Here is a 27,220-nt window from a genome sequence, read left to right as displayed (position 1 = left end):
ACGGCAGTGGGCAGCGGGCACGGCAGCGGGCAGCGGGCACGGCAGCGGGCAGCGGGCACGGCAGAGGGCAGCGGGCACGGCAGAGGGCAGCGGGCACGGCAGAGGGCAGCAGGGCACGGCAGCGGGCAGAGGGCACGGCAGCGGGCAGGGGGCACGGCAGAGGGCAGCAGGGCACGGCAGCGGGCAGAGGGCACGGCAGCGGGCAGGGGGCACGGCAGCGGGCAGGGGGCACGGCAGAGGGCAGCAGGGCACGGCAGCGGGCAGGGGGCACGGCAGCGGGCAGAGGGCACGGCAGCGGGCAGCGGGCACGGCAGCGGGCAGAGGGCACAGCAGAGGGCAGCAGGGCACGGCAGCGGGCAGAGGGCACGGCAGTGGGCAGGGGGCACGGCAGCGGGCAGGGGGCACGGCAGCGGGCAGAGGGCACAGCAGAGGGCAGCGGGCACGGCAGCGGGCAGAGGGCACAGCAGAGGGCAGCAGGGCACGGCAGCGGGCAGGGGGCACGGCAGCGGGCAGGGGGCACGGCAGCGGGCAGGGGGCACGGCAGGGTACAGCAGCGGGCAGGGGGCACAGCAGAGGGCAAGGGGGCACAGCAGAGGGCAGGGGGGCACAGTAGAGGGCAGGGGGGCACAGTAGAGGGCAGGGGGGCACAGCAGTGGGCAGCAGGGCACAGGGCACAGCAGCAGGCAGGGGGGCACAGCAGGGGGCAGCACACTGCCACCCCTGGGGAATGGGCTGACCCAGCACGGTCAGGAGCCAGGCACGTCACAGACCGCAGTGCATTAGACCCCCAGAGCTCAGCCAGTCCAAGCCCCTGCCAGAGCAGGGCACCCAGGGCAGGCTGCACAGGAATGCATCCGGGGGGGCTGGAAAGGCTCCAGGGAAGGAGGCTCCACACCCCCCTGGGCAGCCTGCTCCAGGGCTGTGAGAGCCTCACTGTAAGGAAGTTTCTCCTCATGTTGAGCTGAAACCTTCTCTGCTCAAGCTTGAACCTGCTGCTTCTTGTCTCATTAGTGCACAGCACCCACAAGAGCTTGGCCCCCTCCCCTTGGCCCCCACCCCTCAGGTGGGGGGCCGGTGGTGCCACACAAGGAAGCTCACCCCAGCAGTACAGGAGGTCCAGCCTGCTGCCCACCTCTCTGGAGCCTTGGGCAGAGGAGTGACTGTGGCTGCCAACAGCAGCACAGGTTCACAGAACGGTTGGTGTTGGAAAGCACCTTGAAGCTCAGCCAGTTCCAACCCACGGGCAGGGACACCTCCCCCAGCCCAGGCTGCTCAGGGCCTCATCCAGCCTGGTCCTGAACACCTCCAGGCAGGAGGCAGCCACAGCCTCCCTGGGCAGCCTGTGCCAGGCTCTCCCCTGCCTCACTGCTGAGAATTCTTTCCTCACCTCCATTCTAACTCTCCCCTCCTCCAGCTTCAATCTGCTCCTGGTCACCGATGCCATGCCTGCCCCTCCCCTGCCCAGCCCCTGGCCAGCCCAGGCCTCACTTACTGCAGGAAAAGCTTCTTCATCATGTTGTGGAGCGTGCGGTGCAGCGCGGGGTCGTAGAGCAGGGAGCAGGGCGAGCGCAGCCAGCGGTAGAAGTGGATGACCTGGTTGTCTGCATAGACGTTGTGGTACTGCGTGATCTCCTTCACCCAGCTCACCACCATGCTCTTCAGGATCCTGCCAGGGAGCAGAGGCAGCATCACCCCCCCAGCCACACGTGACCCCCGCCCCTGTTGGACAGTCTGGGATCCACTGGAGGGTTCAGAGCAGGAGCTCCAGCAGCGCAGAGCCCTTGGCACACGAGCCACAGGGGCTCAGCAAGTGCCCGCAGAGCCTGGCTGTGCCCGCAGAGCCTGGCAGTGCCCGCAGAGCCTGGCTGTGCCCGCAGTGCCTGGCTGTGCCCGCAGAGCCTGGCTGTGCCCGCAGAGCCTGGCTGTGCCTGGCTGTGCCTGCAGTGCCTGGCTGTGCCCGCAGAGCCTGGCTGTGCCCGCAGAGCCTGGCTGTGCCCGCAGAGCCTGGCTGTGCCTGGCTGTGCCTGCAGTGCCTGGCTGTGCCCGCAGAGCCTGGCTGTGCCCGCAGTGCCTGGCTGTGCCCGCAGAGCCTGGCTGTGCCTGCAGAGCCTGGATGTGCCTGGCTGTGCCTGCAGTGCCCGCAGAGCCTGGCTGTGCCTGCAGTGCCTGGATGTGCCTGGCTGTGCCTGCAGAGCCTGGCTGTGCCTGCAGTGCCTGGCTGTGCCTGGCTGTGCCCGCAGAGCCTGGCTGTGCCTGCAGTGCCTGGCTGTGCCCGCAGAGCCTGGCTGTGCCCGCAGTGCCTGGCTGTGCCTGGCTGTGCCCGCAGAGCCTGGCTGTGCCTGCAGAGCCTGGCTGTGCCTGCAGTGCCTGGCTGTGCCTGCAGTGCCTGGCTGTGCCTGCAGTGCCTGGCTGTGCCTGGCTGTGCCCGCAGAGCCTGGCTGTGCCTGCAGTGCCTGGCTGTGCCCGCAGAGCCTGGCTGTGCCTGCAGTGCCTGGCTGTGCCCGCAGAGCCTGGCTGTGCCTGGCTGTGCCTGCAGAGCCTGGATGTGCCTGGCTGTGCCTGCAGTGCCTGGCTGTGCCTGCAGAGCCTGGATGTGCCTGGCTGTGCCTGCAGTGCCCGCAGAGCCTGGCTGTGCCTGCAGTGCCTGGATGTGCCTGGCTGTGCCTGCAGAGCCTGGCTGTGCCTGCAGAGCCTGGCTGTGCCCGCAGAGCCTGGATGTGCCTGGCTGTGCCTGCAGTGCCTGGCTGTGCCCGCAGAGCCTAGCAGTGCCTGCAGAGCCTGGCTGTGCCTGCAGTGCCCGCAGAGCCTGGCAGTGCCTGCAGAGCCTGGCTGTGCCTGCAGTGCCTGGCTGTGCCCGCAGAGCCTAGCAGTGCCTGCAGAGCCTGGCTGTGCCTGCAGTGCCCGCAGAGCCTGGCTGTGCCTGCAGTGCCTGGCTGTGCCTGCAGTGCCTGGCTGTGCCCGCAGAGCCTGGCAGTGCCCGCAGAGCCTGGCTGAGCACAGAGACAGGAGAAGGCAAAGCCTTCATCAGCACCCCCACACATCTGCTGGCTGAGCCAACAGGCAGGTCTGAGCCCAGCATCTCCAGCAGTCTGCTGGAGCAGATGCCTGCCCTGCTCTCCAGACCTGGATTCGTGTTCAGAGCATCCCACAGGCCCCACTCCTGCACAGCTGGGGAAGGCTAAAGCCAGAAGGAAAAGGAGGGGCAAGCCCCCCCCGAGGGCAGCTGCCAGGATGGAGAGCAGCTGCTGCACCCCCTGGAGGCACACCTGAAGGTGTTGGAGCAGAGGGCTGCCTCGTCGTAGCTGGCCGGGAGGTGGGCAGCCTGGTTCCCGGTCACCATGTCCTCCAGCGACGCCTGCTGGATCACATCGAAGCTGATGCTCATGCTGGAGCCTCCTTCCATGTCGTTTATGTGGTGGGACTGCAGCACTGTGTTCACAGCCAGGCTCTGGATGTCCAGCTCCAGACACACTAGCAGCAAACACAACCTCTCAGCAGCCAGGCAGGGCCAGAGGCCCACCAGGACACCCTGCCTGCCCCTCTGCCAGTGCTCTGCACAGCTCCCAGGGTGATCCTCAGGTGCTGGCCATGCCCAGGGGGCAAAGGCTTTCACAGGCATCGTGGTCTTGACTGGCACTTCTCTTCCAACGAGAGCTGGGCCTGCCAAGCCCCTGGGAACCACCACTGCACTTCTCTGGAAGCTGCAGCAGAGGAGCTCAGGACTGAGGAGCACACAGGATGCTGCTGCCCCCGAGGAAGGCTGTCCCTAGGGGCACCAGAGGTGACCAGCTGGTGGCACATTGCAGCTGGGCTTCCAAGTGCTGCTGTCAGTGGCCATGAACTGGGAAGGAGTCTGCATTCAGACTGCACACATTGCAGGGGAGAGCTCCCTGCCCCAGGACATGGCCCTTGCATGCATCTTGCCCAGATGGCTGCTGAGACACCAAAGCTGCTGGTGACTGCCACCAGGGAGACTCTTGGAGCCTGCATCCATCCCTCTACAGGGCCTGCAGAGTCCAGCTCTGGCCCTGCTCCACACTGCCACCCTGCCCACAGACTCATGGAATGGGTTGGGTTGGAATAGACCTTAAAGATTCTCCGGTTCTTGCCCCCTGCCATGGACCAGAGACACCTCCCCCCAGCCCAGGCTGCTCAGGGCCTCATCCAGCCTGGCCCTGAACACCTCCAGGGAGGAGGCAGCCACAGCCTCCCTGGGCAGCCTGTGCCAGTCTCCCCAGCCTCACTCTAAAGAATTTCCTCCTCATCTCCAGTCTCACTCTGCCCTCCTCAAGCTTCAATCCATTGTTCCTCATCCTGTCCCTCCCAGCCCTTGTCTGAAGTCCCTCCCCAGCTCTCCTGGAGCCCCTTCAGGTCCTGGCAGGCTGCTCTGAGGTCTCCCTGGAGTCTTCTCTGCTCCAGGCTGCACAGCCCCAGCTCTCCCAGCCTGGCCCCACAGCAGAGGTTCTCTGCCCTCTGATCATCCTCATGGCCCTCTCTGGACCCTCTCCAGCCGTTCCACATCCCTCTTGTGCCGGGAGCCCCAGAACCGGGGCAGTGCTGCAGGGGAGCCTCCCTCCTCACCTGTGGAGTAGCAGCCGGGGTTGTTGATCTCCACCGAGGCTCTCTCATCAAACTCCATGACCAGGCGGTTGTCATCAGCCTCCTTGCCCCCCAGGTCCGGGCGGGCCGTGGGCGACAGCCACAGCAGGTGGTTGTGGCGCCGCAGGTGGCGCGCGAAGAACAGGTCCGAGCCGAAGGTGGAGATGTCCTCGGGGAGGTTCCCCACGGGGATGTGGTAGTACCTGGGGCACAGAGAGGCCACTGGGGTGAGCACAGCTGCTGAGAGGACAGAGAGACCCCAGCCTGTCCCCTCAAGGAACGAGGCAGCCTCCCACAGGGCCCTGGGGTGCAGGGGAAGGGGGCTGCCCGTGGGTCAGGGGAAGGGGCTGCCCGTGGGTCAGGGGAAGGGGCTGCCCCGGGGTGCAGGGGCTGCCCGTGGGTCAGGGGAAGGGGGCTGCCCCGGGGTGCAGGGGAAGGGGCTGCCCGTGGGTCAGGGGAAGGGGGCTGCCCGTGGGTCAGGGGAAGGGGCTGCCCCGGGGTGCAGGGGAAGGGGCTGCCCGTGGGTCAGGGGAAGGGGCTGCCCCGGGGTGCAGGGGAAGGGGCTGCCCGTGGGTCAGGGGAAGGGGCTGCCCCGGGGTGCAGGGGCTGCCCGTGGGTCAGGGGAAGGGGCTGCCCCGGGGCACCTGCTCATCTCAAAGGCCTGGGAGAGGCAGGTGTCCAGGTTGAGGTAGTGGCGGATCATGCGGCGGGCGGCGTGGCGCTGCCAGTCCAGCACCGCGTAGCTGATGTCGTCGCCCAGGCGGATGGGCACCAGGGGGAACTCCTCGAGGATGGGGATGCTGCTGGCCAACCGCTTCAGCTCCCAGCTGGACTGCACGGCCACCAGCGTGGGGCCCCGGCGCTCGTCCTGCACGAGGGGCAGAGGGCAGCTCCTGGTGCACCTCTCCACGGAGCGCGGGAGGAAGCCTGCAGCAGGGCCCCGCAGTGGGGACAGCAGGCTGCAAGCCCTCCTGAAATCACCTCCCCTCTGCCAGCAGCTCTCCAGCTGAGCACAGAAATGGGGGGAACCCAAAGTGGCCTCGCTGCTGGCACTGCCCTTGGGGAGCCTCCCTTGGTAAGGGTGCAGCAGGTGGAGGCTGCACCTTCAAACCTTGCCAGAGATCTTGAACAGAGAGTGGCAGAATGCCAACAAATCTCCCGTGGGTGTGAGAAGGGCAACAGGGATGAGGTCTGAGCAGTCCCACCGGGCAGCTGACACACACAGACCTGCAAGCTACCCTGCTCTTCTCCCTTCCTTTGCTCTAGCAGGGGCTAACTTGAGCCTCTGCTGCCTTGCTGACCTTGGCTGCACTTTGTCCTGCCTCTGCCAAACAACTCTCTGCTCTCTCTTGTCCCGGGTGTACAGGGGGGCAGGGAAGGGGAAGCTATTGGCAGCCCCCTGCCTGGGGGCGTTCTTGTGCTGTCAATATTGTGCATTTTGTACCTGCTCGTTGCATTGCCTTCCTGGATGCTCGTTTTGCTTGTCAGTACAGCTCCATTTGCTTTCTAACTGAGCTGGTCTGGCAGTTTTGTGTTGGGGGGGAAATGTTCCAGCCAGCACCAAGGCTCAGAGCCAGCTCTGACCTCGGGGCCAGCAGCTGCGCGCCGGCGCCATCGGAACGGCCGCCGCGGTGCTGCCGCAGCCTCCTCCCCTTCCTGTGGCCCGGCCGGGCCCTTCCCGACCTCCTCCTCTCACCTTGTAGCCCAGCAGCAGGCGCTGGATGGCTCTGCAGACGGTCTTGGGGTCGGTCTCTGCGCGCACCTCGAAGCTGTGCTTGTCGGGGGGCAGCAGCTCCTCGCCCACCCTGCGCAGCAGCGCGCCGCGCTCCGCCGAGAAGAGCGCGCTGAGGCTCGGCATCTGGTTGCTGCGGACCTGCCGCCGAGGAGCGAGAAGGACCCCCACGTCATGCACCCCTTGTGGGGCTTTCCCCACCCTGCATCACTCGGTGCTGCCTTCACCAACCCTGCTGAAAGGCGTCGGGGGCGGGCCGGGAACGGCACACGATGGTTTGGGTTCCTCTAGTGCGAGCCCCCTGCCCCAGACAGGGATGTCTGCAACGAGGGCAGGTTGCTCAGAACCCTCGAGAGCCTCACCTGGAACTGTTCAGGCATGGGGCAGCTCCTGCCTCTCTGGGCAGCCTGGGCCAGGCTCTCCCCACCCTCAGTGTCAAACATTTCTCCCTTCTCTCCTGGCTGAATCTCTCAGTCCAAACCATGCCCCCCTTGGCCTGGCACATCAGGCCCTGCTCAGAGCTCTGTCCCCAGCTTTCTGAGCAGCCCTCTCAGCACTGCAAGGCCACCAGAAGGACTCCCTGGAGCCTTCTCTTTTCCAGGCTGAACAACCCAAACTCTCCCAGCCTGGCCTCCCAGCAGAGCCCTCCCAGCGTTGCTGTGGCCTCCTCTGGCCCTGCTCCACCAGGTCCCTGTCTGTGCTGAGCACTCCAGAGCTGCCCCAGCACTGCAGGGAGGTCTCACAGCACAGCACAGCAGAGGGGCAGAATCCCCTCCCTGCCCCTGCTGCCCACACTGCTGGGGCTCAGCCCAGGCCAGGCTGGGGCTGGGCTGGCAGCTTGGTGCTGGCTCAACTCCAGCTCTGCGCCCCCAGCCCCAGGCTCCCCAGCCCCTGCTCACCTTGTCCAGCACAAAGACGGAGGCTTTGCGCTGCGAGGGGATGAAGAGGCCCAGGAGAGCCCTGCTGCCCTGGCAGCTGTGGTAGAGGTAGATGTGGCGAATGCTCCCTAGGGGACACAGGAGGTCAGCGGTGGGCACAGCCCCCAGTGCTGCGGCAGCCCCCGGCCCAGTGCTGCGGCAGCCCCCGGCCCAGTGCTGCGGCAGCCCCCGGCCCAGTGCTGCGGCAGCCCCCGGCCCAGGCTGCCTCACCTGGCTCCAGGTAGGGGAACTGCGCCAGCGAGCGCATCTCCAGCTGCTCGATGTCGAAGGTCTCAGCCTCCCTCCCTGCCAGGTGCCTGAGCAGCTGCCTGCTGACCATGCAGACACAGCCCAGCTGGATCAGAGCACGCAGCAGCGGTGGCACCTGTGTGGGCACCCAGTGGCTCAGGTTGGAAGGGAACCCCTCAGAGGTCACCTCCAGCCTCTCTGCCATGGACGCCTGGCAGCTGGGTGATGGGGAGGGAGGTCATGGAACAACCTGCTGCTACCCTCGGCAGGGGCCTGGAACAACCCAGCTTAAAAGACTCCCAGCACCAGAACGAGAGGGGACAGCCTCAGGGGAAGCTTAGGCTTGACCTTAGCAGGAAGCTCTTCCCAGCAAGAGAGATTGGGATGTGCTGCCCAGGGAGGGGTGGGGTCAGCACCCCTGGAGGTGTTTAAGAGCAGCCTGGATGAGGCCCTTGGTGCCAGGGGCTGGTTGATCAGATAGGGTTGGGTGATCAGTTGGAGCTGATGGTCTTGGAGGTCTTTTCCAACCTGGCTGGTTCTGTGGTTCTGTGACTCAGGCTGGACACAGCTGAGGTGTCTCTGGCATGAGTTTGGGTTTATCACCTTTGCTGGTGCTGCAGCTACAGAACAGAGACCACCACTCCTAATTCCCATGTGTTCCAGCTCCAGGTGCCACCATCAAGGGCAGCAGCAGGTACTTTGGAGGATGAGTGGAGCCATATCTGGGAATCCTGCAGCGCTGCAGCTTCTGGTTTGGCACTCCCAGAGGCTTCATCTTAACCACCAAACCACTGGCACAGGGGGAGATCCACCTCTGGGATCCACCTCAGCTGTTAACCCTGCAGTTGATTAACCACTGCTGCAGAAGAGTCCTCCTGAATCACAGAATGGTAGTGGTTGGAAGGACCTCTAAAGATCATCAGGTCCAACCCTCTGCCAAAGGGCAGGCCACACAGGAACACACCCCTCTCTAACCATCTTAACCCTGTTGAAACCCATTCTGATTCACACACCAAGGGGGCTCAAGACAAAGCTTAAACAGCAGAGGGCCCCTGGGGGGGTCCTGTTTTCACACCCCAGTTTCTAACCCTACAGCTGTGTCCCCAAGCTGCTGCCAGGTGTCCTGTGCCAGCCAGGCTGGGGAGGGAGCACTCAGCCCCCTTCAGGAGGGGGTACCTGTGTCTCATAGACCCCCTCGATGTCTGGAGCAGAGAGGTCTGCGTTGATTTCGTTGATGTGCTCCTGGTAGAGGTCCTCGGGGACGGAGTATTCATAGAGGTTGTAAACCAGGTTGGAGCGAGGCAGGATCCTGTTCACCTGCCAGAGTGAGGGCAGTGTCACCCCATGAGGCACTGCTGCTGGGGGCTGCAGCCCCCTCAGCTCCCCCTGCTCCACTCCAAGGGCATCAACAGGTTCTGCTCATGCCTGTCACCAGTTCCCACCACAGGGAACCTCCTTGCGGGCAGGCTGGGAGGAGCAGCGGCGCCGGGGCCTGGATGTGGGGCAGGGTGGAAGGGGAGAAGCAGGCCCTGCAGGGCAGGCTTGCAGCAGAGGGGAAGTTCCTCATCCCAGACATTCCCCCTGCCAGAAGGGGCAGGCCCTCACCCTCCTGTAGGCTGCCCCCTCCTCCGGCTTGGGGACGCGCTGGTTGACGTAGAAGACGCGAGGGATGCTGAGCCTGATGCAGTGCAGGTCGCTGCCGATCAGCGCCCACAGCCGGAACAGCCCGGGCTGGCTGGTCTCAGCTATCTGCGGGACGTGGGCACAGTGCCAGCCTCAGCAGGGAGCTCCAGGCCCTGCTCAGAGCCCACAGCCCAGCTGCAGAGCGCTCTGGGCACCCCCACGGCCACTCGGTGGTCACAAAAAGGGCTTCGGGAGGCAGAAAGCCACAGAGCTGCTGAGGCTGGAAGAGACCTTGCAGCTCACCAAGCCCAGGTCCACCACCAAGGGGGCCACACGGGCTCCCATTTCCACACAGACTCCACCTCTGTGGCGCTGGGGTGAGAGGATCCCTGAGCTCCACCACCTGACCGCCGGCAGCACAGAGGGGAGGCTCACAGCCCGGGCTGTCCTCCCTGGCAGTGCCCTGCCCCAGTACCTGCACGATCTGCCAGGGCAGGTCCAGGATGCTGCGTGCTGTCCTGCGCAGGTAGCTGCCCAGCCCCTTGGAGAGGGCCTCCCGGACCTCTCCCCTGCCGGCCGCCTCCAGCCGCCGCCGCTTGCGCCGCTCCTGCCGCTGCCGGGCCTGCAGCTCCCACTTCTTCTGGTGGAAGCGCAGCCAGAGCAGCCTCTCCTCCTGGGGGGTGGGGGTCACAGTGACACCGTGTCCAGCCAGAAGCCAGCTCAGGCTCCTCCAGCCCATCATCCCCACCCCCCTTCCCCAGCACCGTGCCACCAAGCCCTCCCTGCAGCATCTCCCTCCCTTCCCCAGCACCTTCCTGCCCCAGCTGAGGAGCCCCCCCCAGAGACCTGGACATGATATTCCAGATGTGGCCTCAGCAGGGCAGAGTGGAGAGTGTGTGTGCTTGTTCTACCTGCTACCTTTCCTGCCCCATGGCAACAGCAGAGTCCTGCCTGCAGCAGGAAAACAGCTGGACACAGCCAGATGTGGACCAGCTGGCACCCAGGAGTTCACTGGAGAGCTCAACTGCCCTCTCACCGCAGCCCCCGAGCCGCCTGGCTGGGTGAGCACAGCCCCGGGGATGGCATCTCTTAGGCACTCTGCTTCACCTACCTTGGTGGTGCCCAGGGGTGGAGGTGAACCCAGGATCTCTCTCCAGGACTGGGACAGCTCCAGGTCCTGGGACGCCTCCTGGCTCTCCTCTGCCGCGGGGACTCTCTTCCGCTTGCTCACGATGGGGACCGGCGGCTGCAGGCTCTTGGCGGCGCCCAAGTCCTCGATGTCCCCCAGCTGCGAGCTGGCTGTCCCCGGGGCGGCTTGGTTGGCAAAGACCTGAGGGAGCAGGGAGGGCAGGAGGGGGAGGGCTGCCGAGGAGCCCGGGCAGCACTGCCAGCACCTTCCTCTCGCCCTCCTTACCTGCCTCCTGCCCTCGGAGGCAAAGAGCTCGCTGATCTTCTTCTGCTTGCAGACATCACTCTTCTCCAGCAGCTTCTTGTGCAGCCAGTCCGGGTGACGCACCCGCGGCACCGGGTTCTTCACCTGCGCGGCCCCCCCGGCTCAGAGCCAGCCCCAGGTCACAGCCAGCCCCCCCAGCTCACAGCCAGCCCCCAGGTCACAGCCAGCCCCCCCAGCTCACAGCCAGCCCCCCCAGCTCACAGCCAGCCCCCCCGGCACACAGCCAGCCCCCCCAGGTCACAGCCAGCCCCCCCAGCTCACAGCCAGCACTCAGGTCACAGCCAGCCCCCCTGGCTCACAGCCAGCCCCCAGGTCACAGCCAGCCCCCCCAGGTGGGTGGAACATCTTCCTTATGAGGAGTGCCTGAGGGAGCTGAGGCTCTGTAGCTCGGGGGAGACTAAGGGCTGCCCTCATTGATGTTGGTAACTACGTGCAGGGGGAGTGCCCAGAGCCTGGAGCCAGGCTCTGCTGGGGGCTGCCCAGCACCAGCACCAGGGGCAGAGGTGGAAGCTGAGGCACAGAAGCTCCATGGAAGCAGGAGGAAGATTTCCCTGTGAGGGTGGCAGAGGCCTGGAGCAGGCTGCCCAGGGGGTGGTGGAGTCTCCCTCTCTGGGGGCATTCAGGACCTGCCTGGATGTGTTCTGGGTGCCCTGCCCTGGGTGCCCTGCCCTGGCAGAGGCCTGGGCTGGATGCTCTCTGGAGCTCCCTTCCAGCCCCTAACATTCTGTGACTCTGGTCACACCAAGTCCCTCAGAACAAAGCCCTCCTCCAGCCTCCCCCTGCCCCCATACCTGCTGCAGGGCTGCAGGAATGGTGATGATCTTCTGGATGGTGCTGCCCAGCCTCTCGATGTAGTAGTCCCAGTCCAGGATCTGTGAAGAGGGCAGAGCAGTGGGAGCTGAGCAGGAGGCTCAGGACTGGGCATCACTTGGGCACCCTCAGCAGCCTGCTCTGTGTGAGTGCAGAGGCCATGACAGGGAGTGAGGGCTGGTGGCATCCTGGGCTGCAGCAAGAGAAGTGTCTGCAGCAGGGCTAGGGAGGTTCTCCTCCCTCTTTACTCTGCCCTGGTGAGGCCACACCTGGAATACTCTGTCCAGTTCTGGGCTCCCCAGTTCAAGAGGGACAGGAAGCTGCTGGGGAGAGTCCAACAGAGGCTGCCAGGATGGGGAAGGACCTGGAACAGCTCTGCTGAGGAGAAAGGCTGAGAGCCCTGGGGCTGTTTAGCCTGGAGAGGAGGAGGCTGAGAGGGATCTGATCAGTGAGGGGTGGGGGTCAGGAGGAAGGTGCCAGGCTCTGGCTGGTGGTGCCCAGCACAAGGAACCACAGGGATGAGCTGGGACCCAGGAGGCTCCTCCTGAGCATGAGGAGAAAGTTGTTTGGTGTGAGGGTGCTGGAGCCTGGAGCAGGCTGCCCAGAGAGGTTGTGGAGTCTGCTCTGGAGCCCTCCCAGCCCCCCCTGGCTGTGCCCCTGGGTGCCCTGCCCTGGCAGGGGGGTGCTGGACTGGCTGCTCTCTGGAGCTCCCTTCCAGCCCTGCCCTGCTATGGCTCTGTGAGCAGGTGCCCAGCTGGCAGCTGTGCCCAGCCCCGGTGCCCACTCACCGCGCGGATGCTGAAGTCCTGCAGCGAAGGACTCTTGAGCCACTTCCGCAGGTAGTGCCTGCGCACGCCGGGCTCGGCCTGGAAGATGGCCAGGGGGATGGCCCTGGGGGAGGCAGGCAGGCACTCATCACCCCCCTGCAGCAGGCTCCCAGCAGCACACAACCTCCTCTCTCAGCCTGCAGTGACCCCCAGGCTTCTTGCTGGGTGCTGAGCAGCTCCCCAGGAGCCAGCAGTGCCTCCTGCAGCCCTCAGGCAGCTGTGTGCTGGCTGCAGCCAGAGCAGGGTGGGCAGAGGGCAGCAGAGGAGATTCTGCCCCTGGGCTCTGCTCAGACCTCACCTCCAGCCCTGCCTCCAGCTCTGCTGTCCCCAGCAGCAGAAGGACTCAGAGCTGTGGAGAGAGCCCAGAGGAGGCCACAGAGATGCTGCCAGGGCTGGAGCAGCTCTGCTGGGAGCACAGGCTGAGGGAGCTGGGGCTGTGCAGCCTGCAGAGGAGAAAGCTCCAGGGGCACCTCAGAGCTGCTGCCAGCACCTGAAGGGAGCCTGCAGGAAGGCTGCAGAGAGACTTCTGCTGAGGGGTCTGAGCCAGGCCAAGGGGAATTGTTTGGAGCTGGGGAGGAAGGGTTAGGGTGGAGCTGAGGAAGAATCTTGTCCAGGGAGGTTGCAGCAGATGATCTCCAGGGTCCTTTCTAACCTAAGCCATGGAAGGATTCTCCTCCATGCCCTGCCAGGCCACCACACAGCAGCTGTGGGGGCATTCCCCACTGTCATCCTGCTGATGGTTTGGGACAGGGGATCCCTTGGCCACCCCACACCAGCTCCTGCTGCCCTGCCCTGCCCCTCTGGCTGCCCCCAGGGTCTGACCACTCGGGGCTCGCTTACCTCTCGGTGACAGGAGACCCTTCTGGCTTCTTGGAAATGATGAACCTGCAGCTCAGCCCTGCATCCTTCACCATCTGGTCCCCCAGGAACTCTGCCAGGCGCTTGGCTGTGCTGATGGAGGTGGACTTCTGCTCCCCATAGTCCTCCAGCTTGCGAGACATGGAGCGGTTCTCCGAGATCAGCTCAAACAGCTCCGCGTCAGGCATGTTGGCAGCCTGCAGGGGAGGCCACAGCTAGCAACAGCCTCCTGGCCAGAGCTTGCTGCTGGCAGATATGGGCAGTGCCTAAGCCCAGCTGTTGGGGATCTTCACCAGGAGCCTGGGAACTGCTCCCTGGGGCAGCTGCCAACAGGACCCTACTGAACATGCCCAGAGCAGGGCCAGGAGGAGGAGCAGAGGGCTGGAGCTGCTCTGCTATAAGGACAGACTGAGGGAGTTGGGGGTGTGCAGGCTGGAGAGGAGAAGGCTCCCAGTTGTGGCCTTCCAGTATCTTAGGGAGGCCTATGGGAGAGCTGGTGAGGGAGTTTTTGGGGTGTTGGGTAGTGATAGGACTGGGGGGTGTGGAGCAACAACAGAGGTGGAGAGAAGCAGATTGGATGTCAGGAAGAAGTTCTTTCCCATGAGGCTGCTGAGCCTCTGGCACAGGCTGCCCAGGGAGGCTGTGGCTGCCTCCTGCCTGGGGGTGTTCAGAGCCAGTCTGGATGAAGCCTTGAGCAATATGGGCTGGTGGGAGGTGTCCCTGCCCATGGCAGGAGGTTGGAGCAGATGACCTCTGAGGTCCCTTCCAGCCTGAGCCCTTCTGAGGTTCTACGCTCAGCAGCCCAGCAGCTCTGGCCCTTCCCCAGCTCCACCCTGGGAGCAGAGACACTGAGCTTGCACTCACCTTGCTGTAGAGCACATCCAGCCAGTAGTCAGCCACCTTGGCCACAGAAGCATAGACCTCCTCCAGGGTGCTGCCCTTCAGGAAGGCTTCAAACACTGAGGACTGGAAGATCTTCACCAGCTGCAGCTCCCCGCGGCGCTTCACCTCGAAGCCCTTCAGCTCGGCCAGGGACCCATCCTCGTTGAACACAGCGTACCTGGGGGACACTGCATGGCACAGGAGGCCTGTGCCTGGCACACCTGCCCCAGGGCCCCACCCCTGCCCCTCCGGCGCGGTCAGTGTGCCCTTGTGGCCAGGAAGGGCCTCCCGGGCTGGACTGGAAGGGCTGTGGGGAGTAGGTCAGAGAGGTTTTCCTGCCCCTCTGCTCTGCCCTGCTGAGGCCACAGCTGGAATCTTGTGTCCAGCTCTGGGGCCCTCAGCTCAGGAAGGACCTCAGAGAGCTCAAGGAGGCTCAGAGAGCCCAGCCCAGAGGCACAGAGATGCTGCAGGCAGTGGAACATCTCCTGTGGGGCCAGGCTGAGGCAGCTGGGGCTGGGAGCTGGGAGCAGAGCAGCCTGAGGGCTGCCCTCAGTGCTGGGGATAAAGCTGTGCAGGGCTGGAGCCAGGCTCTGCTCAGGGCTGGCCAAGCACAGCACCAGGGGCACTGAGGGCAGCTGGAGCAGAGGAGGAGCCACAGGAGCAGGAGGGAAACCTTTGTCCCTGGGAGGGTGCTGGAGCCTGGAGCAGGCTGCCAGAGAGGTTGTGGAGTCTGCTCTGGAGCCTTCCCAGCCCCCCCCGGCTGTGCTCCTGGGTGCCCTGCCCTGGGTGCCCTGCCCTGGCAGGGGGGTTGGACTGGCTGCTCTCTGGAGGTCCCTTCCAACCTCTACCATGCTGTAACTTGGTGCCATGGTATGGCACTGGAGCTGAGGGCATGGCTGGGCTCCCCTCCTACCTTGCTGCTTACAACCAGGCAACCAAGTGTGCTGCCAGCTCCGGGGGCAAGCACCAACCCCCTCCACAGGTGTGGTGGAGAAAGAGAGCCTCAAGTTGTTGCCTGGGGGAAGCAATCCTCTGCCAAGCTGGAAATCTCACCTCTTCTTCAGCTTCTTGCCCTCCTCCTTGGAAGCTGGGAGGATCATGGCCAGGTAGGGTCCATCCACCTCGAAGAAGATGCTGTTCTCGGCGCGCGTGCTGTAGGTGAGGGAGGCTGGGTCCTGCAGCTCCTGGTACTGATCGTTGGTGAAGCCTTCCTAGAGGGGCAGGCCCAGAACAGCTCCACTCAGCTGCTTCCATCAGCAGATGCCCTGCCCAGAGGGACCCCTGAGCAGCCTTCTGGAAGCTACAGCACAATTTAAGACCCCCTGACCTGCCTGCTGAGGAGAGAAACGCTTTGCACCCCAGCATGGCAGCCTCTGGCACAAAGCAGCTGGAGCCAGCTGGGACCTTGCTCTGGCCTGGCCTCCCAGCCTGCACAGGTGAGCATGCACCAGGCCTGGCCTCTCACACAGCAGCTCAGGAGCCTCCCAGGCAGAGAGCAGCTCAGGGCAGCAGGCAGGGCCACCAGCCCCAGCGTCCAGGTGCAGCAGAGCCTCTCCTCCTCTGCTGGTCCCCCACCCCTTTAGGCCAGGCTGCAGAGCGGGCCCAGGTGGGTGCAAGACTCACCTTCACCAGGATGTTCAGCATGGCACCTGGGTAGGAGATGGTCACCTTTGGCTTCTTGGCATTGGTTGACTTGATGACAAAGTTCTCTGGGAAGCTGTTGGGTAGCACACACCAAATCCCATCGGTATCCAGCTCCAGGGGTCTCCTAAGGAAGCAAGCAGGAAGGTCACTGATAGGAGGAGAGGGGATGATAGGTGAGGGTCAGCTCTGTGTCCCCCTCTTTACCACGAGGGTGGTGGAGCACTGCAGCAGGCTGCCCAGGGAGGTGGTTGAGGCCCCAGCCCTAGAGGCATTCTAGGTGAGGCTGGAGAGGGCTCTGGGCAGCCTGCTCCAGAGGAGGATGTCCCTGCTGGGTGCAGGGGCCTGGAGTGGAGGAGCTTTGGAGCTCCCTTCCAGCCCAGCCCACTCTGTGATGCTATGCTAAAGGCAGCCCCAGCCTGGTGCATCCACTGCAGACCCTCACAGGAGCACGGGAGAACCAGAGCAGTGCCAGCAGCCTGGACCAGAACTGCTGGCAGCTCAGGGCTCTGACGTGCTCCCACCCATGGCCCAGCTGCAGAAGGACCTTCCCTGCCCAGCTCAGCACATCCTCACCCAATCTGCTCTATCAGCTCCCTGGCCTGGGTGATGATGTTCGCCCCGGTGAAGCACACGATGCCAGCCATCTCCATGGAGTACCAGCGAGCCCTGGGGGCAGAGGGGGCAGAGTCAAGAGCCTGAAATGCTCCCTCCCAAAGCCAGCTATGGAGAGGGCAGGAGGACCTCCAGAAGGGTGAGAAGCACATCAGTGGTGGCCCCCAGCAGACTCTCCTTGCCCTAGTTATGGTGTTCCAGCTCACCACAGGGGTGAGCTGTGACCCAGCAGGCTCCACCTCAGCATGGAGGAGAAAGTTGCTTGGTGTGAGGGTGCTGGAGCCTGGGGCAGGCTGCCCACAGAGGCTGTGGAGTCTGCTCTGGAGAGATCCTCTAGCGCCCCCTGGCTGTGCCCCTGTGTGCCCTGCCCTGGCAGGGGGCTGGGCTGGGCGATCTGTGGAGGTCCCTTCCGAGCCCTGGCATCAGAAGCAGGCAAAGCAATGCCAGCGCCGCAGGGTGCCGCGGGGAGCGGGGCAGGGCGGGGGAGGGCAGGGCAGACAGGGCGGGGCGGGGCGGGCAGGCAGGGCAGGGCGGGGCAGGGTGGAGCAGGGCAGGGCGGGGCAGGCAGGGTGGGGCGGGGCAGGGCAGGGCAGGGCAGGCAGGGTGGGGGGGGGCGGGGCAGGCAGGGCGGGGCAGGCAGGGCGGGGCAGGCAGGGCGGGGCAGGCAGGGCGGGGCAGGCAGGGCGGGGCAGGCAGGGCGGGGCAGGCTCACCCCTTGCGCATGACGTAGCCGTAGAAGGAGTTGAGGATGCATTTGTGAGCCAGCTGCAGGGACTCGTACAGCACCTCCATGTTGCGGCAGCGCCTCACCTCCGCCGCGTCCCCGCGCTCCACCGCCGCCGCCAGCTTCTTCTTCCACACCTGCAAGCCACAGCCGGGCTCGAGGCTGCCCCACGGCGCTGCCCCACGGCGCTGCCCCAGGCGGCCGGCTGGCTCCCGCCCGGCCCCGGCGCCGCGTCAGTGCCAAAGCCTCATGCGGTGCTTGGGTTGGAGGCGCCTGGAACACCACCCAGTGCCACCCCCTGCCATGGGCAGGGACACCTCCCCCCAGCCCAGGCTGCTCAGGGCCTCATCCAGCCTGGCCCTGAACACCTCCAGGGAGGGCACAGCCACAGCCTCCCTGGGCAGCCTGTGCCAGGCTCTCCCCAGCCTCACTGCCAAGGATTTCCTCCTCATCTCCAGTCTCACTCTGCCCTCCTCAAGCTCCAATCCATTGTCCCTCGTCCTGCCACTCCCAGCCCTTGTCCCAAGTCCCTCCCCAGCTCTCCTGGAGCCCCTTCAGGTACTGGAAGGCTGCTCTGAGGTCTCCCTGCAGCCCAGGAGGTTGCAGCTCAGCAGGAGGAGGAACTTCTGCCCTGGGAGGCTGCCAGAGCCCTGGAGCAGGCTGCCCAGAGAGGTTGTGGAGTCTCCTGCTCTGGAGCCTCTCCAGCCCCATCTGGATGTGTTCTGTGTGCCCTGTGCTGGAGTCTCTGCTCCTGCCCTGCCAGGGGGGTGGACTCCATGGTTTCAGGGGGTCCCTTCCCACCCCTGAGATGCTGTGGTCACCAGAGGAGGGAAATGCCACAGCAGGAGGTATTGAGAGCTGCAGCTGCTCACTGCCTCCTCGTCGCCAGCTCCAGCCCCTCCTTGCAGTGCCCAAAGGCTGATCCCTCCCAGCAAGCCTCTAGGGCTGAGGCTCTCAGGGAGCGATGGGAGGTGCCCAGGGCGGGGCAGGGCGGGGCAGGGCGGGGCGGGGCACCTTGTGCAGCCCCTTGAACTCGTAGCGGCGGTCGCGGAAGGCTCGCACGGTGTCCACGTAGAAGGAGTTCTCGCGCTGGCAGACGGTGGTGACCCGCTCCTCCACCTTGGTGACGTGGATCTTCTTGTAGGCCTTGCGGCAGTAATCTGAGCAGGGCAGGCAAGGCAGCTCCTCAGGGAGGGCTGCTGCGGGCGGGCCGGGGGCACAGCGGGCACTGGCACAGGGGGCACGGGCAGCGGGGGCCGGGGGCACAGTGGGCACGGGGGCACAGCGGGCACGGCAGACGGCTAAGCATCAGGCACAGAGTCAGAGCTGGCACTGGGCTGGGAGGGAGCCCCCAGGCGCATCCTGTCCAAGCCCCTGCAGGCAGCAGGGAGAGCCGCAGCAGGCAGCGCCGCAGCAGGCAGCAGGCAGAGCCGCAGCAGGCAGAGCCGCAGCAGGCAGCAGGCAGAGCCGCAGCAGGCAGAGCCGCAGCAGGCAGAGCCGCAGCAGGCAGAGCCGGGACAGCCGCAGCAGGGAGCAGGGAGAGCCGCAGCAGGGAGAGCCGCAGCAGGGAGCAGGCAGAGCCGCAGCAGGCAGCAGGGAGAGCCGCAGCAGGGAGAGCCGCAGCAGGGAGAGCCGGGACAGCCGCAGCAGGCAGCAGGGACAGCTGCAGCCCCTGCAGACTGCACAGGCACCATGAGTCCATCACTGAACTCACTGTGGTGCCCACCCACACAGCCAGGCTGTGCCCCCAGCCCGCAGAGAGGTGCTGCTGCTGCTGCCCCCTCGCTCCAGAGCCTGTGACACTGCTCTGCTGCCCTTTCATTAACGAGCTTTAATCAGCAGCCTCCCCAAAACCTGAGCTCTTCAGGCTCAGCCCAAGCAACCCCTGGACCACAGCAGCCACAGAGAGAAGCCCTGCCCCAGCCACCAGCTCCCGGCCCCTCGCTGGGGCTGCGCTCCGGAGCCTGCCGCAGGTCTGCCCTGGGCCGAGAGCAGCCCCAGGAGGCACAGCCACTGCTCAGGCTGCACAGCACTGCTCCAGGTGGTGGTGCTGAGGGTGCTGTGCTGAGCTGTCCCTACCTGCCAGCCTCTTCTTCTCGTACTTGGCCTGCTCCTCCCGGGCCAGCTGGTGGAAGGCGCGGGGGGGGCCCTCGGGGCACAGCGCAGGGAACTTCTCTGTCTCCAGCTGCTGCTGGATGCGGTGGAACTCGCTGCGGCTAGCAGGCACTGAGGAGGAGGAGGGCAGCCAGCAGTCACCCAGGGCACAGGCAGGAATTCACAGAACAGCTTTGCTTGGAAGAGTCCCCACAAGCCCCCCCAGCCCTGCAGGGGCACCACCAGCCCATGGCCCTCAGCACAGCTCCACAGCTGCTGAAACCCCTCCAGGCATGGGGACTGCAGCCCTGCCCTGGGCAGCCTCTGCCAAGCTCTGAGAAGCCTTCCAGGGCACAAAGAGTTCCTGAGCTCCAGCCTCAGCCTCCCCTGCTGCAGCTTGCAGCCATTGCCCCTGGGCCTGGCCCTTGGCACCCAGGAGCAGAGGCTGCCCCCTCCTCACTGCAACCTCCCTGCAGGCAGCTGGAGGGAGCAAGGAGCTCTCCCTCAGCCTCCTCTCCTGCAGCCTCAACACCCCCAGCTCCCTCAGCCCCTCCTCGTGGGCCAGGGGCTCCAGGCCCTTCTGCAGCCTCATTGCCCTGCTCTGGACAGGCTCCAGCCCCTCCATGTCCTTCCTGGAGTGAGGGTCCCAGAGCTGAGCCCAGCACTCAGGTGTGGCCTCAGCAGTGCTGAGCACAGGGGGGTGGTCACCTCCTGGCCCTGCTGCCCACCCTGCTTCTAGCACAGAGCAGTTTGCTTGGCCTCCACCTCTGGGGGCAGGACTGCAGAGGCCCTTCCTGTACTCACTGAACTCTCCTCTCCACTGCCAAGTCATCCGGCGCTGGCAGTTGGCACCTGGCTTGTTGAAGTCACAGGCAGCACAAGTGGCCTCATCCACCATGGCTGAGGGCTGGACACAAGCAAGAGACACAGAGGGGTCAGAGGGGACAGCTCATGCCAGAACAGGCACTGAGTGGCAGGAGAGTGTAGGTGTCAGCATCCTAGACTGGCTCAGTGTGGAAGGGACCTCAGAGGTCATCTCCCCCAAGCCCCTGCCATGGCCAGGGACACCTCTCAGCTAGACCTGGGTGCTTAAGGTGCCCTCCAGTCTGGCATTGAACACCTCCAGGTGTTCCACAGCCTCCCTGGGCAGCCTGTGCCAGAGGCTCAGCAGCCTCACACTGAACAACTTCTGCCTCAGCTCCACTCTGACCCTGCTCTGCCTCAGCTCCAAACCCTTCCCCTGGGCCTGGCTCAGACCCCCTCAGCAGAAGTCTCTCTGCAGCCTTCCTGCAGGCTCCCTTCAGGTGCTGGCAGCAGCTCTGAGGTGCCCCTGGAGCCTTCTCCTCTGCAGGCTGCACAGCCCCAGCTCCCTCAGCCTGTGCTCCCAGCAGAGCTGCTCCAGCCCTGGCAGCAGCCTTGTGGCCATCACCAGAGATGGTTCTCAATGAGGACTTTCCAGAGCCCTGCTAGAACACAAAACATCCAAACCCAAGAGCTGCTGGTTTGGGGGCAGTCCTGGGTACCCCTGGAGCTCAGCCCCTCTGGCCTGGCACCCATGGCAGGGACTTCACAGCTCCCTGCCCTGGGAAGAAGGCTCAGCCCTTGCTGGAGAGGATGCAGAGGGAGCAGCCAGGCCACATGAAAGAGAGGCTGGGGGGCTGGGGCTGATCCCACTCACCTGCAACCTGTTGGTCAGGATGATGTTGGGGTACATGGCCCCCACATCCAGATGGTAGATGAGGGGACACTCAATCCTGTTGGGAACATCCTTCAGGGAGTTCAGTTTGCCTTTGATTTCCTCACAGACCTGTGGTGAGAGCACAAGAAGTGAAGGAGTTCATCAAGCACTTGGTGAGTTTGCTCCTTCAGCTCCTGCTCAGGGACCCCTGCCCCTGACTCTGGGGAAGGACTCAGGGCCCCAGGGGAGCAGCAGCATCAGGGTCGGGGGCCCTGTGGGGTCAGGCTTTGCTTTGGACCTCCAGGCTAGGCTTTATCTCTAGGGGGAGGGGGAAGGGGAGAGCAGCTCCTTTCTAAAGGTTACTCAGCAGGGAGCTCTTAATGCAGATGAGTTCATTAGGCAAAGCCCCGGAGGCCCTCAGCCCCTGATGGTGCCTCCCACAAAACCCCAGCCTCAGCCCTGGGGCTGGTAAGCAGCAGGGAACAAGAGGAACAGGAGGATCTGAGGGCCCTGAGAGCCCTCCCAAGCTCCCTGAGCTTTGCTCCTGGGTGAGCCTGCAGGGGGGCAAGCAGCTTCCAGCCCCCTGGGCTGGGCTCCAGGGGCTGGGCAGGAGGGGTCCTGGCCGCAGCAGCTGCTTGGAACATCCCTCAGCACCATCAGCCCTGCAGCTCCCTGAGCTCTCCACAGAGTGACCCCAGGCAGGCACTGCAGCCCAGCCTGCTGGCCCCAGGGACAGACCTCCTGGAAGTTGGTGACCTGCTCCAGGGGCAGCCCCTCCTCCTCCTCGATGGCGTGGCGCAGAGTCTTCTCCACCTGCTGCTCCAGGAAGTCGAAGGCAGCAGGATTCTGCAGGGCCAGGGGACAGCTCTGAGCCCCCAGCACAGCCCTGCAGCTGAGGGCAGCACAGGCAGGGCCCAGCAGGGCAAAGCCCAGGGGAGAGAGAGGGGAGGGCCAGCTGGGCCTGGCGGTGCAGCACCTCCCATGCTCACAGGCTGGGGCAAGGCTGCAGTCAGACCTGGGCCAGACCCTTCTGCAGCCCCAGGCTGTGCTCTCCCCTATCACTCACAGAAAAGTTGAGCTGGAAAGGCCCTCAGAGGTCACTGAGCTCCTCCCTGCAGCCAGCAGGGACAACCCCAGCCACGGCAGCTGGCTCAGAGCCACCACCTGGCCTGCAATGGCTCCAGCCGTGGGGCAGCCCCAGCCACGGGGCAGCCCCAGCCACGGGGCAGCTCCAGCTCTGTGGGCAGCTCCAGCCCCAGCCACGGGGCAGCCCCAGCCCCAGCCATGGGGCAGCCCCAGCTCTGTGGGCAGCCTGGGCCAGGCCCTCCCCACCCTCAGTGTCAAACATTTCTCCCTTCTCCCCAGGCTGGATCTGCCTGTTTCAGCCTCAAGTGCTGGGGAGAGCAGCACAAACCAGAAGGTGCCCAGCAGAGGCTCAGCAGCAGCTTCCTTTGGGTGGGAGGAGGGCACCAGGCCCCAGGGGACAGAGACAGACCTGCCAGGAGCCCCTGGCTGAAAGCCACAGCCAAAGCCTCACTTCCCACACTCCCTTCCCCTCCCCAAGGCCTGGCTGCTCCAGCGTGCGAGGCAAGAGCCCTGCCTGCCCAGGAGGCCACAATGGCCACTTGAGGCCTTCCCCAGCCCCCCCCGAGCAGCTTCAGCTGCTCAAGGTCTCCCCAAGCGGCTGCAGGGGCTGGCCAGGCCCAGCAGGGCCGCACTAGGAGGTGCTGACAGCAGTGCAGGGCTCCTGCTGCCCAGCAGCCTCCCCGCAGCGGCGCCGGGCTGCCGCCCCTCACCATCTTGAAGCGGCAGGGGATGTCGCTGCGGAAGACCCCAGCCTCCAGGGCCTCCACGTGGCCTCCCACGTAGGTCTCCGAGTCCAGCAGGTGGCCATCCCCTGTCAGCTTGTTGAACTCCTGCTCCTGCTTGTTGGGGAAGATGATGTTGGCATGGTAGGCCTGGACCATCAGCAGAGCCTCACACAGCGTCCCGGAGCCCTTCCTGAGCACCTGCAGGGCAGAGGGCAGAGCCTGCTGGGGACACAGCCAGGAGAGCCTGGGGGTGCCCAGAGCAGCTGGGGGGTGCCCAGAGCAGCTGGGGGGAGCCCAGAGCAGCTGGGGGGAGCCCAGAGCAGCTGGGGGGAGCCCAGAGCAGCTGGGGGGAGCCCAGAGCAGCTGGGGGGGAGAGGCCTCATCTCCCCTGGAGGCTTCCCAGACCCATCTGGATGCTTCCCTGGGCTGGATTCTGTGCTCCTGCTCCAGCAGGGGGGTTGGCATCAGTGACCTCCCGAGGTGCCTTCCACCCCCTGGCACCCTGTGAGCCCTGGCAGAGCTCATGGTGCCTCAGCTGCTCCTCCACCCCCCCCCAGCCCCCCTGCTCTTCCCTGGGCACCCTGCAGCCCCTCAGTGTCTGCTGCACGGATGGGAAGCGCTGGGAACCAGGGCCCTGGGCAGTGTCCCTGCAGGGGGGAGGTGTGTGCCCTTCCCCCCAGACACAGGCCCTGGGGAGGGCACCCCCCTCCTCAGGCTCCACACCCACCTCATCAGGCTCCATGGGGATGATGGTGCAGAGGGCAAAGATGAAGGGGTGCACATACTTCATGTACAGGTAGTAGGTGGCGACGGCGTCCGACACCGAGTAGGTGGCCAGGGTCTGCAGGGGGCACATGGACCCCAACCACATGTGGCACAGCAGCTCAAGGGCAGTAACCAACCCCCCACCCCCTTCTGGGCAGGCTCTGGGCACAGGGCAGAAGGGGAGGGGGCACTGTGCTTGCTTCAGGGGATGTCCTGCTGCGGCTCAGCCTGCACAGCACCACCCCAGCGCCAGCAGGGCAGGGCAGGGCAGGGCAGGGCAGGGCAGGGCAGGGCAGGGCAGGGCAGGCTGACCCCAGCCTGGGGACCAGGAGGATGCTCCAGGGCTTCAGCACAAGTCCCTCTGTCCAGGAGCACCAGAAGAAGCTCCCCAGGAGCCAGCAGTGCCTCCTGCAGCCCTCAGGCAGCTGAGTGCTGGCTGCAGCCAGAGCAGGGTGGGCAGAGGGCAGCAGAGGAGATTCTGCCCCTGGGCTCTGCTCAGACCTCACCTCCAGCCCTGCCTCCAGCTCTGCTGTCCCCAGCAGCAGAAGGACTCAGAGCTATGGAGAGAGCCCAGAGGAGGCCACAGAGATGCTGCCAGGGCTGGAGCAGCTCTGCTGGGAGCACAGGCTGAGGGAGCTGGGGCTGTGCAGCCTGGAGGGGAGAAGGCTCCAGGGGCACCTCAGAGCTGCTGCCAGCACCTGAAGAGAGCCTGCAGGAAGGCTGCAGAGAGACTTCTGCTGAGGGGTCTGAGCCAGGCCAGGGGAAGGGTTTGGAGCTGAGGCAGAGCAGGGTCAGAGTGGAGCTGAGGCAGAAGTTGCTCAGTGTGAGGCTGCTGAGCCTCTGGCACAGGCTGCCCAGGGAGGCTGTGGCTGCCTCCTGCCTGGGGGTGCTCAGGGCCAGGCTGGATGAGGCCTTCAGCAGCTGGCAGTGGGGGGGTTGGAGCAGCTGATCTCTGAGCTCCCTTCCAACCTAAGCCACTCCAGGACACTGATCCCTTGCCCCTCCAGCAGGCCCTGGCCCTGCCTGGTGTGTGTGGCCCAGGTGGTGCCTGCCACAGAGCATCACAGAGCCAGGGCAGTGCTGGGAGCAGTCCTCTCCTGTCCAAGTGCAGCTGAGGCACTGCCACTGGGGGCTGAGAGGTGGAGTGAGGCCCCCAGGGGCCAGCAGCAGGCTGGGAGGCCCCCAGGGGCCAGGAAGCCCTTCTGTAAGAGCTTCAGCTGAAGACTCAGCCCCAGGGCAGCTGCTGCAGCCTTGCTCAGCTGCTGAGAGGCAGAGCACAGGCAGGGGGTACCTGGGGCTGCTCTGTGGCCATCCTGCACATCTCCTCAGGGTCCAGCTCCACTGGATCATAACCCAGCTTGGCTTTAGCTGCTGCCTTCAGGTTGTGACTTCCCACTGGGAGGTAGCTGTCTCTCTTCACCCACCTGCAGAGAACCATGGCCAGAGCAGCTGGTGAGGAGAGGCCAGCCCTGGGCCCAGCCCTGCAGGGGGGACTGCAGAAGGGACCTGAGGACAGCCAAGGGCTGAGCACCCAAGCAGAGGAGCAGCTGAGGGAGCTGGGGGTGTTGAGCCTGGAGAAGAGGAGGCTGAGGGAGACCTCTCTGCAGCTCCCTGAGAGGAGGCTGCAGCCAGGTGGGGGTCAGGGATAGCCCTGAGAGCCCTTCAGAGGGGAGGCCTGGCAGCTTCTGGAGGGAGCAAGGGGTAGCAGGCAAGGAAATGGAGACAGAGAGAGCAGGACAGGACCCAAGTGTCTTAGATGAATGCAAGAGGCAGAGCTGGGCAGGGGCAGCAGCTGCACCTCAGGCAGTCCATGTGGATGCACTGGGAGGCTTTGTACTCCCCCTGGCTGTCCTTCTGGAATCCAATTTCCTGGTACATGTCCATCTCATGAGCTGCTGCTCTTGCTTCCACGAAGGGCCTGGGGAAAGGGGCAGCAGGAGGAGCATCACAGCAGGGCAGGGGCTGGGAGGGACCCCCAGAGGTCACCCAGCCCAGCCCCTGCCAGGGCAGGGCACCCAGGGGCACAGCCAGGGGGGGCTGGGAAGGCTCCAGAGCAGACTCCACAACCTCTCTGGGCAGCCTGCTCCAGGCTCCAGCACCCTCCCAGGGACAAAGGTTTCCCTCCTGTTCCTGTGGCTCCTCCTCTGCTCCAGCTGCCCTCAGTGCCCCTGGTGCTGTGCTTGGCCAGCCCTGAGCAGAGCCTGGCTCCAGCCCTGCACAGCTTTATCCCCAGCACTGAGGGCAGCCCTCAGGCTGCTCTGCTCCCAGCTCCCAGCCCCAGCTGCCTCAGCCTGGCCCCACAGGAGATGTTCCACCCTGGCAGCTATGGAAGGACATCAAGCCTGGCCCTGACCCACAGCTCAGCTGGCACCTGCACAGCTTGGCTGTCATTTCACTCCTGATCTTACCAGTCAAAGAAGTCTCCATTGTATGTGACAATGATGGTGGGCTTGGTCTCCTGGACGTGCTCAAACCACCTCTGGATTAAATGAGCCTAGGATGAAACACAGAGTAGGCAAGATCCACAGGACAGCCAGGGGGGAAGGGAGCTCAGAGGTCATCTCCTCCACCCCCCTGCCAGGGGCAGGGACAGCTCTCAGCTAGGCCTGAGTGCTGAAGGCCTCATCCAGCCTGGCCCTGAGCACCCCCAGGCAGGAGGCAGCCACAGCCTCCCTGGGCAGCCTGTGCCAGAGGCTCAGCAGCCTCACACTGAGCAACTTCTGCCTCAGCTCCACTCTGACCCTGCTCTGCCTCAGCTCCACTCTGACCCTGCTCTGCCTCAGCTCCAAACCCTTCCCCTGGCCTGGCTCAGACCCCCTCAGCAGAAGTCTCTCTGCAGCCTTCCTGCAGGCTCCCTTCAGGTGCTGGCAGCAGCTCTGAGGTGCCCCTGGAGCCTTCTCCTCTGCAGGCTGCACAGCCCCAGCTCCCTCAGCCTGTGCTCCCAGCAGAGCTGCTCCAGCCCTGGCAGCATCTCTGTGGCCTCCTCTGGGCTCTCTCCACAGCTCTGAGTCCTTCTCCTGCTGGGGACAGCAGAGCTGGAGGCAGGGTTGGAGCTGGGACCTCTCAAGAGGAGAGTGGAGGTAACTCAAGAAGCTTCCTCTCCCCCACCAAGCTGTGCTGGGGCCCACAGCTGACTCCACCCTTCCCTCCCCCTCCCCACCTAGCCCAGACCTGGTCTCTCTTCCCCCTGCCACCAAGAGATGACAGCAAGACCCTGCCAGGCCCTCCCCATTGTCCTGCCAAGCAGGTAGCTCTCTCAAGGAGGCCCAGGGCCTGCAGGCACTTACTTCATCTGGCTCATTGAAGACACAGAAGGGGCCTTCATACTCTGGCTTGGGAGTGAACTCAAAGTCTTCAATGTCCTCAGAGACAATCTCCCTGTTTGTGATCAGGTAGCCCTGGGGAGGTGGCAAAGAGGCAGTCAGGAGGAGCTGGCTTGCAGGCCAGCTGAAAGTGTGCAGCAGGGGTCTGCTCCTCCTGGAAGCCATGGGCAGCAGCCTGGGCCCCTGCCTGAGCCACTGCCACAAGGGGACAGGAGGCAGAGTCTGCTCCCCCCAGGCTGCTGCACAGGCAGCCTGAGCTGGCAGCCCCAGGAGGAAGCACCTCAGGAGTCCTCCAGACTTGAATTTGCCTTCCACAGCCAAGCAGCCAGCAGCAAGGCAAGCCTGGGGCAAGGTGGTGTGGGGCAGAGCCTGCTCCTGCTGGGGGGCAGAGCCTGCTCCTGCTGGGGGGGGCAGAGCCTGCTCCTGCTGGGGGGGGGCAGAGCCTGCTCCTGCTGGGGGGGGCAGAGCCTGCTCCTGCTGGGGGGGGCAGAGCCTGCTCCTGCTGGGGGGGGGCAGAGCCTGCTCCTGCTGGGGGGGGGGCAGAGCCTGCTCCTGCTGGGGGGGGGCAGAGCCTGCTCCTGCTGGGGGGGGCAGAGCCTGCACCTGCTGGGGGGGGCAG

At 65.1% G+C, this 27,220-nt stretch overlaps 1 protein-coding gene across 1 annotated transcript in view; it reads right to left on the bottom strand.

The window, feature by feature from the left end:
• POLE (DNA polymerase epsilon, catalytic subunit) overlaps positions 1-27,220 on the bottom strand; it is a 35,586-nt gene that overhangs the window by 3,908 nt on the left and 4,458 nt on the right. The window contains exons 9-39 of the mRNA XM_068161906.1: positions 26,566-26,676; positions 25,687-25,772; positions 25,077-25,196; positions 24,570-24,702; positions 23,241-23,354; positions 22,499-22,711; positions 21,441-21,548; positions 20,703-20,831; positions 19,829-19,931; positions 19,010-19,156; positions 17,945-18,090; positions 16,919-17,067; positions 16,168-16,260; positions 15,574-15,718; positions 15,004-15,161; positions 13,933-14,128; positions 13,051-13,265; positions 12,172-12,274; positions 11,365-11,445; positions 10,535-10,657; positions 10,232-10,450; positions 9,596-9,793; positions 9,103-9,246; positions 8,674-8,814; positions 7,480-7,633; positions 7,231-7,337; positions 6,296-6,472; positions 5,244-5,467; positions 4,582-4,802; positions 3,267-3,471; positions 1,493-1,666 (exon numbers count right to left, since the gene is read on the bottom strand). Coding sequence (XP_068018007.1) covers positions 1,493-1,666; positions 3,267-3,471; positions 4,582-4,802; positions 5,244-5,467; positions 6,296-6,472; positions 7,231-7,337; positions 7,480-7,633; positions 8,674-8,814; positions 9,103-9,246; positions 9,596-9,793; positions 10,232-10,450; positions 10,535-10,657; positions 11,365-11,445; positions 12,172-12,274; positions 13,051-13,265; positions 13,933-14,128; positions 15,004-15,161; positions 15,574-15,718; positions 16,168-16,260; positions 16,919-17,067; positions 17,945-18,090; positions 19,010-19,156; positions 19,829-19,931; positions 20,703-20,831; positions 21,441-21,548; positions 22,499-22,711; positions 23,241-23,354; positions 24,570-24,702; positions 25,077-25,196; positions 25,687-25,772; positions 26,566-26,676 — 4,637 coding nt within the window. The remainder of the gene's footprint in view (positions 1-1,492; positions 1,667-3,266; positions 3,472-4,581; positions 4,803-5,243; positions 5,468-6,295; positions 6,473-7,230; positions 7,338-7,479; positions 7,634-8,673; positions 8,815-9,102; positions 9,247-9,595; positions 9,794-10,231; positions 10,451-10,534; positions 10,658-11,364; positions 11,446-12,171; positions 12,275-13,050; positions 13,266-13,932; positions 14,129-15,003; positions 15,162-15,573; positions 15,719-16,167; positions 16,261-16,918; positions 17,068-17,944; positions 18,091-19,009; positions 19,157-19,828; positions 19,932-20,702; positions 20,832-21,440; positions 21,549-22,498; positions 22,712-23,240; positions 23,355-24,569; positions 24,703-25,076; positions 25,197-25,686; positions 25,773-26,565; positions 26,677-27,220) is intronic.

Source organism: Melanerpes formicivorus, unplaced genomic scaffold, assembly GCF_026170545.1.
Source record: "Melanerpes formicivorus ecotype bairdi unplaced genomic scaffold, bMelFor1.0.p_v2 SCAF_60, whole genome shotgun sequence".
Taxonomy (NCBI): Eukaryota; Metazoa; Chordata; class Aves; order Piciformes; family Picidae; genus Melanerpes; species Melanerpes formicivorus.
Note: the sequence above shows the minus strand (reverse complement) of the source record. Positions and strands in the feature narration are given on the sequence as shown.